At 51.8% G+C, this 17,655-nt stretch overlaps 1 protein-coding gene across 3 annotated transcripts in view; it reads left to right on the top strand.

The window, feature by feature from the left end:
• Window positions 1–17,655, top strand: part of Stk32c (serine/threonine kinase 32C) — a 109,670-nt gene that overhangs the window by 75,520 nt on the left and 16,495 nt on the right. For all 3 annotated transcript variants that reach the window (NM_001162540.1, NM_021302.3, XM_006536216.4), the window contains 6 exons: window positions 12,509–12,660; window positions 14,786–14,959; window positions 15,814–15,851; window positions 15,938–16,027; window positions 16,329–16,432; window positions 17,002–17,118. In NM_001162540.1, coding sequence (NP_001156012.1) covers window positions 12,542–12,660; window positions 14,786–14,959; window positions 15,814–15,851; window positions 15,938–16,027; window positions 16,329–16,432; window positions 17,002–17,118 — 642 coding nt within the window. In that variant the 5' untranslated portion in view covers window positions 12,509–12,541. The remainder of the gene's footprint in view (window positions 1–12,508; window positions 12,661–14,785; window positions 14,960–15,813; window positions 15,852–15,937; window positions 16,028–16,328; window positions 16,433–17,001; window positions 17,119–17,655) is intronic.

The following is a 17,655-nucleotide window of genomic DNA, read 5'->3' as shown; positions in this document are numbered from 1 at the left end:
CATAGTGATTTCTGGGGAAGGAAACCTAGCCTCTTTCTCCTCTACTCCAGTCCTGAGGTCTCATCAGCAGCTGGGTCTCGCATTTTGGCTGCAGAGCTCTCACGGAAGGACTGATGGAGTCATTGTGTGGAAAAGGAAGGGATGCACACTAATAGAAAGGCTCAGGCCCAAACACACAGTCACCTTCTTTTCAGCTTATAGAACTTAGAGAACTAGGTGTGAAATGCCTTTGACAGAGTCCCTAACCACTCCAGGAGTTCTGTCCCTGCTGAGTCCTCAAATCCTTAGACAACTCCAGGGGAGACCTGGAGAAGATCATCTACAGATGCAGACGCATAATTTGGGGGCTTTGGGCTGGTATGCAGCTGGGCCAGGGTCCTCTTGCCCCTTCCTGACAGATCTGTTAACACGGCCCCCAGTGATGACACCTTGCCTCTGCCCAGCATTTCAGAGACAAGGCACCACAGTGGTTGCCATGGCAACCTCTCAGTGGCTGCATCCTGCCAGGAGTATTGTGGGACATCACTGGGCCTATGGTTCACTAGCTCTGTCTGTGGAGAACCTGGTTCTCAGATGTTCCACACAGCAGCAGGAGACCAGACATAGCCACAGAGAGCTCAGAGATGCCTACCTTCTGGGATGTGATTGCTGGGATGATTAATGCTGAATCATGGGGTCCAGGGTCACCCCTGGGGCTGCTGGAACCAGTTCTCCCTGCAGCTAATGTGGATCACCCAAGATACCAGGATGAGAGGCAGCCTGTGTCAGCTCAGCCGGGCAGGTGCTCCTCGTTCTGTGCTCTGTGCTCCTTGTTCTTAGCCAGTGGACTCTGATACCAGCCGGATAGAGGGCCATGTTCTGACCTTTGATGCTTATATCAATGTCAAGTGACTTTCTTACCTTTAACATTATCTCCACCATTTTCTTCCAAGACATCCAGGCCATGAATCTTGAACTCTGGGGTTTTGCATCTCAAATATTTATACTGTAGCTGTCAAAGCCATTGCCCAGTAGACCCCATTATGGGATTATCTGTCACAGTGTGGATAGCATCTATGAAAAGCGTCACTAGAGTAAGCTCAAGGTGGTCACTAGAGTTGTCAATAGCAGTGACAAGTCTCCAGATGCTGCCTGGTGCTGCTGACCCTGATCACAGCTGCTGTGCTCCCTGCAGGTGCCTGGGCTTTATTCTCGACAGCTTGTGAGCCTCCAGTCCTGCAGCACACAGGCTCTGGCTAAGGCATCTGCCTCTTCTCCTCTTACAGACATCCTGCCGAGTCTACCCCACCGGCAGAGGCTGATGAGACCTTACCGGGCCCAAGCAGATTTGGTGGAGCCATCTCATTTGTCAGGGAGTGTGCCTCGGAGACTTCAGAACAGTGGCATCTGTTAGCTGTGTTGGTTGTGACCTAAGATGGCTTGAAACTGCCTCTTGTTTGTACCTTTGCTGACTGTGGGAAAGGGGTCAGAAACCATGTACACAGCAGTCGGGAGGGAGAGAGGTGAAGGAGCTGCTTCTAAGAGGACCTGATGTCCCCCTGTGGGACCACAGCAGCAGATGGGGCCCAGGGAATGACTGCAGAGACACTCAGAGTGGACAGTTGTCAGGTCCAAGTGAGTCCCGTATGGGGTGGCCCAGCTGCAGGGTGCTTGCCCTCACCTGCCCACTGAAGAACTCTGTCACTCAGGCCCAGGCTGACTCTGGGGTGTAAATTTTGAGTGAACTGTGAACTTTTCTGCCTGAGAAGTGGCCTTGGGACACTCAGTCTGCCTGATGTCTTTTGAACTTCCCTTCTGTGGGCCCCAAAGCACAGACCTCTGCAGAAGCCATCTGGGCCCTGTCCTCACCCTAGGAGGCTCCCTGTGCCTGCCCACACAGAGTGATTCTCCTTCAGTAGCCTTTCTCCATGAGTCAGGGCTGCTGGCTAGGGTGGCTTTGAAGAGGGGAAAATGCTGAAGATCAAATAGAAATCTACCCCTTCCAGGACTGGAGGTGAAAGAAACACTACAGGAGTCCTGAGCATAGCTACAGTGCTTCCTCAAAAGTCCTGAAGGTCAGGAGGTGAGGCAGTGGCAGCTGCAGGAGGCTTATCAAGGGGAGGGGCTTAGTTCTCCAGAGAGCAGCTACACTCTGAGTCTTATGGGGTCCAGGAGTGTCACATGAACTACGGTACTGTGGGCACCAAGGGTGCCATGGGATCTAGGGATGCTGTGGTCTTGGGCATCAGGAGCCTGTTGCAAGTCCCTCTTCTAACAGCTTGTTCTGGACTTGGCTCTGCTGCCACCATAGGATAAAGAAAGCCTGCTGGCCACCGCCCCACAGAGCCACCATGCAGCAGAGCATTTATCACATGTTCCTAAGTGGGCCAAAACACGATGTGAATGTGCCAGGCTTGCCTCTCAGGGTCACCCAGGCAGCGCTGGTGCCTTAAAAATAGCTGTTTCCCTTGCAACAGACTTGGGTGGAGAGCTCTTGCTTTCTTCCCTGCATAGGCGTAGGAAGGCCACCTGTCATCTCCCTGGCATCCTTGATCCCTGGGTGGCTTTGACTTGGGAGGACCCAGCAAGGGTGTTCAGCTGAGGGTGGTCCTGCTGACAGCCAGGAGCAGGATGGCTGCCCCCAGCTTGTTGGACTTGGAGGAGCTCCCCTTGCTGGTGAAGCACATGGGGCTGGCGGACAAGGCTGTCCAAGATACAGGCCATGCTTAGGCTTCGTAGGAGGCTTTGACTGCCTTGCGTGACGTCTGCTCACCATGCACCTTGCTCCCTTCTCTACCTGTACACTCCAAAGACACCTCTGTCCTGAGTCATCAGCTGATCTGTGTGTCACCCTCTGTGGGAGCCTCATGCCTTGCGATACTTCACAAGTTTCTACGTCTTGGACAACAGGGCAAGTGTTGACCCTTACCAGGGAACGCTGTCCTATCCTAAGTCTGGGGTTCCAGGCCCTCACAGAGCAGAGCCCAGTGCTAGTGCTGAGTGCACCCCTCCACTGACCACTGTGAACGGCAGCTTTCAGTTCATCCTGAGCCACTGAAGTCCACAGCTCAAAAACAGAGGGAAGACCTACAATGGCCTACTATGTGCCTGACCACCCTGTGAAAGCCAAGTCTCTTCCTTGTCCTTCTCTTGAATTAAACTGAATCACAGAAAGCAGTCCACCTCTTTGTGCTTCAGTTGTTGTCTTCAAAACACAAGGATGGTTGCCTCAAACATGGCTACAGAACTTTTCCACACCTAAAATAGTCGACAGTGTGGTCATATGAGCACTAGTCAGATTCAGGGCTTTCCTGGTGGCCTTGTGGCTGTTATTATTGCTACTGCTCTGAGTCAGGTTGACAGTGAGGCCGTACAGGAGTGGTTGGGTCCCCTTGCTCTGTCTCTGCCCCTCCTTCCCCTGCCGTGTGATTTGATTGAGGCCCAGGCTGCTTTGTCCTGAGGGACCCTATTCTGTGAGCTCTTCTCCATCTCTGCATAGTCTTTATCAGATCATCTGTGACCGAAGCAAGGCTTCGTCATCAGAGAGCCATACTTCTGCCTGAGACCCGTGTGCATCTAACTTTGTCAGCGGCTATCCAGGACTGCTTACCACTTGTCTATTGCAGCCTGGTGTGGGCTGGATTGCATTCTTTCTGGACACTCTGGCGTAGAGTTCATCTCAGATCTGCCTCCCAGGTCTAGAGGTCTCAGGCCTCTTGTTTCTGTCTTGTGTTTCCTCTCTGACTTGCCCCCCCTCGCCCCCGCCTCCATCACTGTCTTTAAGGACCATAGGGCAGCATCCGATGCCCTCAGTCCAGGATGATGTCCTCCTCTTAAAGTCAACATCACAGCTGCAAAGTCCCTTTTCCATGCATATCTACAGATTCCAGAATTCGGTCATGTGTGTCTCTAGAGGACATCATTTTGCCAGCCATCATGTTGTGATTTGTTGTTATGATTAAAGGTGTGCCAACAAGTCCCGCTGTCCTCATGTCTCCTGCTTTAGCCATGCCTGCATGCTTCTGCAGTATGCCTTGGGGTTAGTTCCTAGAAGTGGAGTGTGTGGGCTGGAGGGTGGGGAACATGACTTGTGCTAGAGATTGCCAAGTCCCCCTGCATGGGGTGTCACCATTGTTTTCCATGGGGCATCTGCCATAGGGCGTGCTGCCAGATGCTTGGAGTTTTGCCAGCCTAACAGACAAGGCACAGCAACTCGGCTAGCCTGGCCTTGCACTTCTCTTGTGGTAGTCTAACTTGCCTATTTTATTATTTTTATTTATCTCTTTAGTTGGTATTTCTGTTTGTTTCTAGAGTGCAATGTCTATTAGGAATAACAACCTTTATTTCTGTCCTTAAGTTGCAAATATTTTCTGTCTGTCTACCAAGTTTGTTTATACACCTTTTCCTATGCATATTATTTTCTTTTATGCAGCTATTTTGTTTAGTCAATCACTTTCCAAGTTGTTTTTGGATTTCAGAGCTGCAGAACTTTGTCCGTACTTCCATTCCGAGACATCTTCATGTTTTCTTCTGTTGCTTCCAGGTTTTAGGTGTCAGGATAAAAAGCATAACCCGGAGCTCATTCTGGCTTGTAGTGTCAGGCCAGGATCAACTTTTCATGCGACAACTTGGTTGATGTTGATAACGTCACTTATTAAAAATTCTTAAGTCTGAGAAGCCGCTGTAATGGCAAAAGAAGTATCTTTGTGCAGTTTGGTCTGTTTCATGATTTTTCTGTTCTGTTCCCCTGGCCTGTTTGTCTCTCCCCATATTGCTGTCGTGCTTATGAGACAACCCCTGGGTGTGCAGGGAAAACCCACTTGCAATGGGCACAGCGACATCCCATGGGCTGGAGATGCAGACTAAAGAAAAGGCGAGGAAAAGGAGAAAAAGAGCCAAGGACCAGCATTCATCATGCTACTTGATCCTATAGGATATGGGAGTCCCCGGCCTAGGTGTCTGCTACCATGGCCTCTGTCCTACCTTCCCCACCATAATGAACCGTGCCTTATTAATCTCTGAGCCGAAACAAATCTTTCAGTCCTGGAGCTGCTTCTGTCAGGTAACCCGTTAGAGTGATGAGAAGTGACTGACACACTGGGACATCCGAAGCTTTAGTTTCACCAACTGCTGCCCAGAGAGCAGTGCTTAGAGCCGAGAAAACCAAGTCTTTGTCCCACCTGCTCCTCTCCTCTTTGCGTGTGTCCCTCTCCTCATCACATGACGCAGTGGTACCTCCTCAAGGACAAATATTCCCCTGAAGTAAGTCTCTGAGGGACAGAGGTTAGGGGACAGTAAGGGAGAGTCGGAAGTAGACATAGAGTTGAGGGAGATGGTCTAGATGGAGGGCAGGTGCAGGCCACATTATCTCACTAGGGAAGTGCGGGTGCTGATCCAGGCAGGGGCTCGGCACGGGAGTCACAACCTCTCGAGAGAAGCAGGATTCTAGCGTGGTCTCTGCTGCTCTGTCAGGGACACCTGCGAGTGGTCTGAGCATCCTTCTCTGCTCTATCCTTTGCTCTGCTGTGCTTCTGCTTGAGTCACCTCGCTCTCTGTTCAGGGACACTGTTCTTATTGTACATTACCCAGGCAACCCTCTCCCAAGGTCAACTCTCTGGCAGCCACATACTCCTCCAGACCCCATCATGTAGTTTTGTTTCTGGTTTTTGTTTTGTTTTGGTTTTGGTTTTTGTGCTTCTGGCACTGCCCACCAAAAGAGTCCTGGGGAAGGCAGGGTCCTTCCCTGGTGCCCTGTGGTCCAGGTTTGCCTTCCCTAGGCTCCGCTACTCGCGGGAGGTACGTTCATTATGGTATTCAGGGGCTTTGAGTACCTGTTGTCAGCTCTTTGCCTTCTGGGGAACAAAAGAAAAATGACTTGGAAAGAAAAAGAGCTTGTGGTGAATCACTTAAGTCTGCACGATGTGTAAACAGCACTCAATTAGAATGGCACTTACACCGCCATTAGCCACCAGCTTACGCCAGGCTGAGCAGTGGCAATTTGAAGGGTGCCCTGCAGACCAGGAGCAGCAGGGCTCAACTCCTCTGAGATCTGATCCCACTTCCTCTTTGTAAGTGGATTACTGAGGAAGTGGCCCAGAAAGCCCCGACCAACTTCCTTTGGGGAGACAGTGCATTGGGACCTGTGGCTAAGGCTTAGGTAGAAAAGACCCGTCTCAAAGCGTTGCTCTCTCAGACCTGCCTCTCAAATCAGGGCAGCATAAACCCCCTTCTTGGAGCCTCTCTGAGGGCGCTGGCGTTGGAGGCCAGCAGAGCCAGGCTTTTGCAGCTGACCTGTTCGTTAGTTGAAACTCAGCTCTGTCCCTTGTAGCTGTGGGTGTGTCCAGAGTCCAGAGCTCGGCAGTGACATGACCAAGCCAGCCTGGGTGGGAAGATGGTGAAGGTTAGGATGACTAAGGAGAAGGACTATGAGTCAGATTGGGAGAGAGGAGAGAGAGAGAGAGAAGATGTCCAGGTGAGGATGTAGTACAGGGTTAGGCCAAGGTCTCTGCTCCTCAGGGCGCCTGTGTATCCATGATAGATGTGCTCGGGATGGCATGCCATTTGACTTCTTGGGACCACAACAATGACCCACCACATGCCAACTCCAAACAGCCACCTCCTTGTACTCTTTAGAGACTGAGGTCTGATGTGGGAACAGGGCTGGCTGTTCCTGCAGCTGAGCGAGAAAGGCATTTTGAGGCTCTTGGACTCTGGCTCCTGCAGGCTGCAGCAGTCTTCATGATCTTTAGCAATCGTTGGCTTGTGGCTGTCTGCCACTGTGGCCAGGATCAGTATCTTCATATCCATCCCCTCTCCATGTGACCTTGTTCCTTATTCCTTCCTATACTTTTATTCCCGTCTTCTGTGAGGACATCTGGCATTGATTTAGGGTCCACCCATGATCTCCAGGCTGTCAGCTTGGTCCTGTTCTTGGAGACCATCACCGTAACTGGGCTAACGTTAGACGTAGGGATCAAGAACGCAATGCAACAACCCAGGAACCCCACATCTGCCTGCTGCTCCCTTTGTTTCTCTGTGGCTCTGTAGCTAGTAGCAGCTCCTAGTGGTTCATTGTAGTGGGAAAATTATAGAGTCTCCTTGGCAATGGCTGTGGGGTATCTGCACTGAGTTATGGAAGGTTTTTTTTTTTCCCCTAGAGATCCTGGAGACAAGGCCTGTGGCGTGTGTGTGGGCGTGCACAACTGACCTCAGGAGGGCGGGGAATTATGCAGGCAGTTTTTATAGGGGAGCCACACAAGGGACAGAATCACCTAGGGCTCTGCGCCTGCTAGGCAGAGACGCCTCCCTCCCCCGCCCACAAAGGGGGGCCTCCCTTGGGGAGTTTGCCAGGCTGCTCACTTCTGCCTCAGAAGTAATTGGCCTTCTCTGCCTCCTGCTCAGAGTGAAGGTGTATTTGCAAGAGAAGGCCCCCAGCCCATGTTCTGACTGGCCAGGCCTGTGACCGACAGCCCCATAATTCTGCTCACTGGGAGCAGAATGAATCGTCAGTCAGAGAAGGGCCTGGATACAGGACCAGGTAGGCTGGGTGGCCTGCTGAGGCTGACATGTATTTTCATTCTGAAATTTTCAATAGGCTTTTAAAATAATAATTTGAGGAAGGATTGTAGCTAGCTCAGGGGAAAAAAATCTGAGGCTCAACACTTGGCCGTTGGTGCCTTCCCCGTCATTGCCTGCTTTGACCTCCCAACCTCCTGCTAGCTTAGTCTTGGAGCAGACGTGGCCTTTTCCTACCTTCAGGAGTCCTCTGTTCACACGCTTAATGTCTCAGCAGCCCCCACCCCTGCCTCCCACTCTTCCTGTCACATTCGTGGAATTGGGCAAAGTGATCTGTGTCATCCACTCACTGGAGCAGACCACTGAGGACCTGTGGTGAATGACTGGGTCATGTCCTCCAGCACTCTCTACCCTCTAGTCACAGTCCACACGAGCCATCCCTCACAAGCCAGCAGAAGGGCTTCCTAGCAGCCTATGCTAAATGAACTGCAGCTGCTTTGTCTCCTGTCTGCACCCTATACCACCACCCTGGAAAACTGGAGAAAGTGAGGGAAGCGTGAGTCTCAGAGAGGGGACCCCAGGGACACCTCAGACCCAGGCAGGTGTCTCCAGGGGCAACATGACTATCTTCACAGGTTCCTCTGTGATCACAGAACCACCCCCCCAAGCTTTCCAGAATGTCTCAGGATGGGTTCCAGGTACACAAGAGGGTGGCAGGGTGCATACAACACCTAAAAATGTTTTGGTGCAGAAGCTTTGGGGGCAGCTGTAAGGAAGCCTGAGGCAGGGAGGGACACCTCCAGCTTAGAGATGAAGCACAAGGCTCCTTCCATTTCTCTGCTCCAACTGGATCCAATCTGCAGCCAATCTCGTGACCAGAAAGCTGGGGCTGCAAGATCTAGGCCAGAGAGCCATGTCTAAGGCTGGCAGGATAGGGGTCTGGCGTCCTGGCTTAGCAGTCTCGATAGGAAACCCAGCAAAGCATCACACTGCAGAGGACTGAGATGACAAATGAGCACCCAGCCCTTGCATCTGTGCCTGAAGGCCATGCCTCCTGCAGGGACTCCTGTTACCAGCAGAGAAACAGAAGACAGGAAGGCGAGGTTCCTGGGCCTCCTTGGTGGTTGCTGGTGCCTGGAAGGTCTGAGTCACAATCTTCTTTTAAAGACGCCCTAAGCCAGAGATGTCATAAGCTCCTCTACAGGTGCTGTCCCCAAAATGAAATTCCCTGCTGCCCAGGAGATAGTGGGTTCTACTGACCTGACCCATGTGCCAAGGGGAGGGACCCCATGAAAGCACAGGACCTCTGGATAGAGCTGAGACCAAGAAAGGCTGCAGGTGGTGGAGGTGAGGGTCACTACTTGGGCAGTGTGCAAGACAGTGAGCTGTCTAGGTGGTCTGACCGAAAGCTACCGGCATCACATAGCTACTGACCTGTAAAGAAGCAACCAGATGCAGGTAGGAGGATTAAACAGGAACATACAAGTGCTGTCTACACAGTTCTCTTAGTCTGCTCTCGGGTTCTGAGTGAGGATGTTGCTTCCCTTTCAGTTTAGGGAAGGAATTTCAGCTCTTGCTCTTAGGAGACAGGATGGTCAGCTACTGGCTTATGCCTGTTCATACAAGCACTTCTAATTCGACATAGTCAGTGTGCCAGTGTGGCATAGTTTTAACCCCTTCAATAATCTTGATGTCACTGTGCTCAGTCACAACTCCATGCTTGACCTGTGGGCAGGGCTCCTGAGTGGACGGATGTTGTACAACAGCCAACAGTGGCTGGCTTGGCCCGACCACCTGTTTTAGATTGAGCTGAGCTGCACAGCGGCTACCCCATTCCAGCCTATGAATTCATTCTGGGCACATCTGCTGGTCCTTCTCTGCAGCTGGACAGTTAGAATCATGGAGTGGGGTTGGTGTCAAGGTCCATCCAGGTTCAGAAAGCCCAGGAGAACCAACTAGTCTGAGAGCCAGGCAGTTTTGCAGGGATCGCCGTGGCCTGTGCGAGACTTGGCTTGTGCCAGTGCTGGTTTTGGGATGGGCGGACTCTGAGAAGTGGCCAGATGCTAATGAAGGGTTGTTGAGGCATTCCAAGGTTTTTCTTTTATTCTGGACCCTGGCCAGGAGCCTTTGAGTCAGTTCTACCTGTTGCCCATTGACCCCTCCTGCAGCTTTCCTCCAGGACATTTGAATCGTCTAGCGAGAGGGCAGCTGGCTCCTTCTCTGCAGAGAAGAGGGTAGAGAAGGAGCCAGCAGCCCTCGGCAGGCTCTGAAGTCCTGAGAGCACTTGCAGGGTGCAGAAGGATTTGGCTTGAGCTGCGGCTGTGCTTATTCGCGCTCATTGGCATAGTTGCCCGCTAGCCGAGATTTTCACCTTCTTTTTGTCAGCTTGATTTCTGGGTGATTGACTTAGTTTGATAGTTCATGGAACACCTACAGGGACACAGAAAGGCAGGTTAAACTTGGCTGTATGAAGCCCTCTTGGGAGACCATGGGTTTGTATCTTATATCCTGGACAGCCAGCTAGGGAGTCTTCTTGGACAAAACCTTTGAGCTTTCTCACCCTTTCTCTCTCTCTCTCTTTCTCTCTCTCTCTCTCTCTCTCTCTCTCTCTCTGTGTGTGTGTGTGTGTCTCCCTCGCCCTCTCCCTCTCCCCCCTCTCTCTCTCTTTCATTCTCTCTCATTTTCTCTCTCCCTCCCTCTTTTCCTCCCTCCTTCTTTCCTCTTCCTTCTCCCTTCTCTGTCTACCTTTTCCCTTTTCCCCTTCCTGCCTCTTTTCTTGTGTTTTAGTCTTGTGCAGCCTAGGCTAGCCTTGAACTTGCTGTGTAACTAAGGATGACATTAAATCTCTGCCTTCATTTTCTCAGTGCCGGGATAACAGGAATGCCACATCCAGTGTTATGCAATGCTAGGGATTGGACCAGGACTTTGTGCATGTTAGACAATTGCTCTATTGGCCGAGTAAAAGCACCACTTGACTTTTCGATGTGAAAAGAAAGATTCAAGAAGGTTCTTTGCCACAACCCACCCTCAGACACAAGAACCATTCTCTAAATGAATGTTCCATATGGGTCCTGCAACCCCACACCTGCTCTTACAGGTCTGCCCCCTCAAAGGGCAGTATAGCGCTGAGACTGGGGCACAGGAGCATGGTCCCTGGAGGCAGGATCTGGTCCATCTTCCTGGGGCATCAGATCTAGCAGAGGAAGTTTCCAGGGGAGTTTTACAAGGATCCTTGTGACCTGCATGGGGACTTGGCTGTTTTTGTGTCACTGGTGGCTTTAGGCTGAGGTAGATGGACTCCTAGAGGCACTCGGATGTCCCCCTCCATACTCTGTTGGCATCGTGTCTCAGGCTCAACTCCCTTGGGCTTACAACGTCTGTGGGCAAGGTACTAAGTGTGCAGTGTTGCCTTGGAAACTGCATCTGTGGATACAGAGGTTGTGTCTCTGGATGACGGGGGACTATGTAGGAGGGCTCAGAACGGAGAAGCTGCTCAGTCAGTTCATCCACAGACCCTGAAGGCCGGAGTGCCAGGCAGCCCTAACGTCACTGCCGTAGAGCAGGGTCCACAGAAGAGCCACCAGCTGTCACCAGAACTGCACAGTCGTGTGACAGAAACCATAGCCAAGAAGAGTCTGTGCAGCTTCTCCATCCCAGCTGCCTTCATCCCATGGCTCACTTCTACCTTCAGTGCAGGCTGAGGGTATCAATCTGTTGTTTATGCTGCATAGCTTAGTGCTCTTGCTGAGCGTATCACTCTGCTGTTTATGCTGCATAGCTTAGTGCTCTTGCTTGCTTTCCCAGACTTGTTGCATGCCATTAAAAGTCCTGTCGGTGACTTCAGTGGTTGTGTGGCAGTCATTATGCTTATGGAGCTGTGCCAGGAGGTTAAAGTCAGCTTGCGTTACGGTGACCTAGAGACCTTTTATCATGTGTGCATTCTCAGGAAAAGGAATGTGAATTCCTTCAGGGTGGATCCAGAGATTTGATCTGAGGCCAGTGCCACTGAGGTATATGGCCAGCTCCAGGCTTTCCGGTGATACCTGGGAGTCTCACCCACTTAGAGACCCGGAATCATTCAGAACAGTGACCAGTGTTCCACTTAGACCTGGAGACCATGGTCTGTAGAAACCCTCAGCAGTGGCTCTGATTGCGTGAGTCACCTGATCTCGGGTGACTTGGCAGTGAGCATGGGTGCTGGCCTTGCACCAGCTCTTTATATCTTAACTTCCTGTTTCCTTTGGTGAATCTTTTGCCTCTCCCATCATCTGTTCCTCTCTGCTAAGGGATACCAGTGTTGGTCTTTGGCCATGACAGTATATTGCTCACCAAGTGCCATGCCTTCAGGATTGTCCAGGAACCTGCTATCATGGACAGTCCTTGCTTGGTGGAAACAATGATCCTGTGGTGGATAGAGGCTTCCTGGATGCACAGTTTTGTGCTAAGAGGGTTCTCTCCTTCATTCCTATGATACTTATCTTGAAACATGTCAACTTGATGAGGTCTGAAATCAACTAAGAGACGCACCTCTGGACGGGCCTGTGATGGCATTTCTAGGAAGCAGTGGACAGGAATTAGGACCAAACCACACCCCCAACCCCCAGCACAGTGAGCTACTTCCTCCGGCAAGGCTCTACCTGTTAAAGCTTCTGCAGGCTTCCAAAACAGAGCCACTAGCTGGAGGCTTAAACACACGAGCCTGCGGAGAGAGCACTTCACACTCAAACCACACAGCAGTCCTCAATGTACCGCAACGCCTTATGCTGACCTGGGCCCTGAGGAGGAGGTGTTGAAGCTTGGTAAGTTGAGATGGCTTTCACAGGTCATGGCCGGTAAGGGCCTCAGCTAGGAGTCTTGTCTGGGTGCACTGCGACTGAGTTTTGCCAGTCTGTAGATGGTGCCTGTTCGAAGTCATCTCATCCCATTGCCGGCAAGGAACCCTGACTCTCTCAGGGCAGAGGGAGGTGAGGAGTTCACTTTCTGGCGTCCTGCTGAATGGTCCTTGGCCCCCCAGGTGTGCATCGTGCAGAAGCGGGACACAGAGAAGATGTACGCCATGAAGTACATGAACAAGCAGCAATGCATAGAGCGGGATGAGGTCCGGAATGTCTTCCGGGAGCTGGAGATCCTACAGGAAATCGAGCATGTCTTCCTGGTGAACCTCTGGTGAGTCCAGGCCTGCCAGGGATGAGTGACCTTTGAGGTGGGATTTACCCTCTGGAGTGGGACAAGGGACCTAGCTGTTCTTTGGCTCTAATACCCTAGGATGTTTCCCATATGCTAGCCCTCCCTCCCCCTCCCCCAGTCTATTCAGCTTCTGTGTTCAGGACCTGGTAGGCCCAGAGGTCCATGGTATGCTGGGATTCATATAGAATCTCCCCAGGGTCTGCTAGGAGCCCAGTGCTTAGCACTAAATCATACTACCAAGTGTAGGCTCCTGTCAGAGGCCTAAGAACCATGGGCTGCTGGGAGGTTGATTCCTTCTTCTCCTCTCCATTGCAGGACTGCTCCCTGACCCACAGGGATCCTCTCAACACTGGAGTTCTCTCAGTGCATGGATATCCCCTGGCCTAGGGGTTTTCATTGACTCCTTCTGTCTTAGTTAGGGTTATACTGCTGTGAACAGACACCATGACCAAGGCAACTCTTATAAGGACAACATTTAATTGGGGCTGACTTATAGGTTCAGAGGTTCAGTCCAGTATCATCAATGTGAGAGCATCCAGGCAGGCACGGCTAGGGAGGAGCTGAGAGTTCTATATCTTCATCTGAAGGCTGCTAGCAGAATACTGGCTCCCAGACAGCTAGGATGAGAGTCTTAAAGCCCATACTCACAGTGATACACCTACTCCAACAGGGCCACACCCTCGAATAGTGCCACTCTCTGGGCTGAGCATATACAAACCATCATATTCCACTCCCTGCCCCCCCCATAGGTTTGTTTAAACATGTGAGTCTATGGGGCCATATGTAAACACAACAGCATGCACAGAACCCTATGCCCACCTGCCCCAACTGCAACCTGCTGTCTTGTTTTCTGCTACAGTAAGTCAAGAATCTACAAAGTAGACAGTGGCCACTTCCCAGAGGCTACATAGCATGGCTCCAGAATGGCTTGCTTCCTACTTAGAATCTCCAAGATGCTTGTGGCTGGTTATTCCCAGGCAGGCTGAGAAGTGACAGACTCAGGTAGCATTTTTGTGGTACACATTCCATCTTGTTTTAGCATACTGGACATCATAAAGCAGGGAGAAGGTCTAAATGAGACATACCCCTCAAACCCACCCTTGTCAGGGGAAAGGAGGAAGTTTGCTGTGAGGTGGGAACACAGTTGGCACTGAGGCTTTTTGGAAAGAAGGAAGGACAGGATTTTTGTCTTTGGGGCCTCAGCAACCCAGCCTCCCAGGCACTCTAAAAGACAGTGTTGCCTAATGATCAGACACACACACACACACACACACAACCTCTGGGCCTGCACTTCTGCCGTCCACAACTGTTCAGGTGCTGCAGTGACATGGGCCACAGCCAGGACTTCAGACTCTATTTTCCTAACCTCCTGCAGCTGCACTCCCCCTTCCACACCCCAGAGCCCTAGATGTCACCTGCCACCTAGGCTTGTGTGCACTGGGGACATCCCAAGTCTCCTTGCCCCTCTTCCTGACCTCTTCCTCAAAATCCTGCCTGTGCCACCTTCTCCAGCCTCCTTCCACTGAGGCTGAGAGAGAATGGCTTATGGAGGACAGGGAACAAGATAACCACCATCACTATCACCACTACCATCACTATCATCACCAGCTCTTTTATCACCAGCACCATCACTGTCATCACCAGCACCAGCACTATCATCACACTATCGTCACTATCACAAGTACTATCTTGCTATCAACATCACCACCACCATCATTATAACTAGCACCACCACCATCATCACCATGGTCATTAAATACCAATTCCTCACCCAGATCTGTACTCAGCATTTTACTGGCATGGTCTCATGTTCTTCTCTTACAAACCACTTTTGTGTGTCCTCATAGAAGAAGCCAGGGAAGCCTGGAACAGCTCGGAAATGTGCAGTTTCTGTTCTCCAGTTGTCACTTACAGGCATCTATGCTCACAGCCAAACCGCTCTCATGGACATGGCTGTTCTGTCTTCCCTGGGGTCTTGGCACAGCTCTGAGCAGGGTGTGGGGAATGCCCCAGGCAGGATGGTGATCAGACTGGAAGGAGGGAGGAGCCGCTGCTCTGGATCCCTAAACCATTCATAGGCCAAGTCTTCCCCTGGTACCCACAGGTACTCCTTCCAGGATGAGGAGGACATGTTCATGGTGGTGGATCTGCTTCTGGGGGGAGACCTGCGCTACCACCTACAGCAGAATGTCCAGTTCTCAGAGGACACAGTGAGGCTGTACATCTGTGAGATGGCCCTGGCCCTGGACTACCTGCGTAGCCAACACATCATCCACAGGTGTGTGAACACCTGTGGCATGAGGCATCTTCCTGGGCTGAACGGTTGGGAATACCCTTGGGTCACACTCAAGCCTGGTCTGGCTCCTCTTCCCAGCGGTGGGCCCTGTCCAAACTACCCACTTTGAGGATGGACGCAGAGGACTTAGTCCTCATGGGTGTACCACAGAGCCTGGCCACACCCAGTGGCTCTTATTTATCTATTGACCACATCATGGGACTTCATACTGATTGTGGCATTTGTAGAAACCACATGGAATTGGGGAAATGTCTAATTAGAAAGCAGGTAGGATCAGGGAGCAGAAATTAGGCTAAAACCCTGCAGTCTTGGCTCAAACTGAGGTGCGTTATAAGGCAGATAAACCTGATTTCTAACCTCTCTGCCCTGGGATTCTGTTGTCTGGACAGGATTCAGGTATGTGATGGTTATTGAGTGCTAGATGTGTTCCTAGAAGTCAAGGTGGAGAGGACTGATGTCAGATTGTGAGCAGAGTGTAGACAAGTCCTCTTCTGTGCAGTTCCAGGGGTCTAGTGAGGGCATCATGGGAACCCGGCCCTGAGGGTCTTCTACAGTCCCCAGAGGCTTCCAGCTGTAGGTGCCTTCTGCACCTACATGTCCTCTGGCCAAGACTCCATGGATTGCTGGTGGCTCCCTTGTAGCTGTCTTCTAGGAGGCCCTGGTGCCCTCTGAATAGTGTGCGGTATGCCCTCTATGACACTAGGTTCTATGTTAGGATTCACTCTAAAAGCCAAGCCTTCCAAGCCTCTGCCTCTGATGGGAGCATCTGTCAGAGACGTCAGGGCATGAATAGTGTGGGTCTAAGCTCATTTTCTTGTTACCTTCTGTCCTCCTAGAGATGTCAAGCCTGACAACATCCTCCTGGATGAACAAGGTGAGTCCCTGGAGCTCTGGGACACAGAGAGGAGCATGGGTACCCGGCCCAGGACCTGGAAAGCCATGTCTGCCCTTTCTTCACAGGACATGCACACCTTACTGACTTCAACATTGCCACCATCATAAAGGATGGGGAGAGGGCGACAGCTTTAGCTGGGACCAAACCGTACATGGGTAAGCCAAAGGCGTCAGATGACACCTGACTATGCAGAGCCATGCCCCTGCCTAGTCCTTACTCCATAGTCAGATAAAGTCTTAGAGCAAAGGACCTTGGGGTGCAACCAAATGGCAATGCAGTGTTTTATCTGCTGTGGGCTGGTCCAGAAGGGGGCTCCTCCCTGCAGGTGGCACAGTGCAGAACTGTGGCGGGTAGGGTTCTCTTTTAGATCTGGTGCAGACCTGGCTGGCGGTGTGATACGGGGTCATCAGACCCTCTAGCCCCACAGCTCAGCTCTTTCTTCTCTTCGTTGGAAAGCTCCAGAGATCTTCCACTCTTTCGTCAATGGCGGGACTGGCTACTCCTTCGAGGTGGACTGGTGGTCGGTGGGGGTGATGGCTTACGAGCTGCTACGAGGATGGGTACGGAGCCTTGTAACCCTAAGCTAGCCACTTCCTTGCCCCGGACTGGCTGAGAGCCATGGATGGAGGATGATACCCCTCCCCCCATAACCTCAGAGGACTCGGGCTTTTAAGCATATTAAGACAGATGCCTGAGTTAGCAAGTCTCCTTGGGTGGCTGGTGGTGGATGGGATGTTGTATGCAGCAGGTTCTTGGGAGGGACTTGCTTTTCTCTAGGGGCAGAGGCAGTGATCTGCGTAGGTCTCATACGGTATCCTCTACCATTCCATGGAGCCCCAAACCTGGAAAAAAAAACCAGCACCTCCTGTCCTTTTGGACTGAACCACCCAGGCCTCAGAACCACCCTTGGTGGTGGTAGAGGGGGCATACCCTTGACAGATGAGCTTCTGGCCTCTGATACCCAGTTCAGTCGGGGCGCAAGCTCTACCCCCTGGCCTCTGGATCAGGTGGCTGCTGTTCTCAGAGCCTGGCCTTCACCTGGGCCTGAAGCTGGGTTCCTAGGGTGTTTGTACTTTTGTCTGGGTGCCATGCTGGGGAAGGCACTGGTGTAGTGCTTCCCTGCCCACAGAGACCCTACGATATCCACTCGAGCAATGCTGTGGAGTCGCTGGTTCAGCTGTTCAGCACTGTGAGTGTCCAGTACGTGCCCACCTGGTCCAAGGAGATGGTAGCCCTGCTGCGAAAGGTGAGCTCCCTCCCCTTCCCTTCTCCCAGAGTACCCATCCCTTCTGAGCTCAGGGAGACACCCCATCTTTCCATGGGCTCAGACTCCTTCACTAGCCCAGCCATAATCTTTTCTGGCAACTACTCTGAGACCCTGTGTGCCTCAGAGAGAAGGAATCTGCTACCAACATGTAGGTTTCTTGTTCTAGCAGCAGGCTCTCTGTGTTGGGCCCTCCTGGTAAGCTAAATATTAGCACACTCCAGTCTGTAATCCCCATCAGGAACTAATGTGACAGGACGTGGCTATCACCCACCTCTCATGACGCTCAGACCCAGGCAAAGACGGCATCAAGCCTTCTGCATCACACGTGTAGTGCAGGAAGAGGGTACCAGGATGACACGTAGCTCAAGCTATGTTCTAGTCTCCTTTACCCCTGACCACACTACAAAAGGTGCACAACACTTCTAGGGAACAAATTAAAAACCAACCCAAAGCCGGGTGTGGTGGTGCATGCCTGTAATCCCACCACTTGGGAGGCAGAGGCAGGCAGATTTCTGA

This window comes from Mus musculus, chromosome 7 (genome assembly GCF_000001635.26).
Source record: "Mus musculus strain C57BL/6J chromosome 7, GRCm38.p6 C57BL/6J".
In the NCBI taxonomy this organism is placed as follows: Eukaryota; Metazoa; Chordata; class Mammalia; order Rodentia; family Muridae; genus Mus; species Mus musculus.
This window is presented reverse-complemented; position numbering and strand designations above follow the sequence as displayed.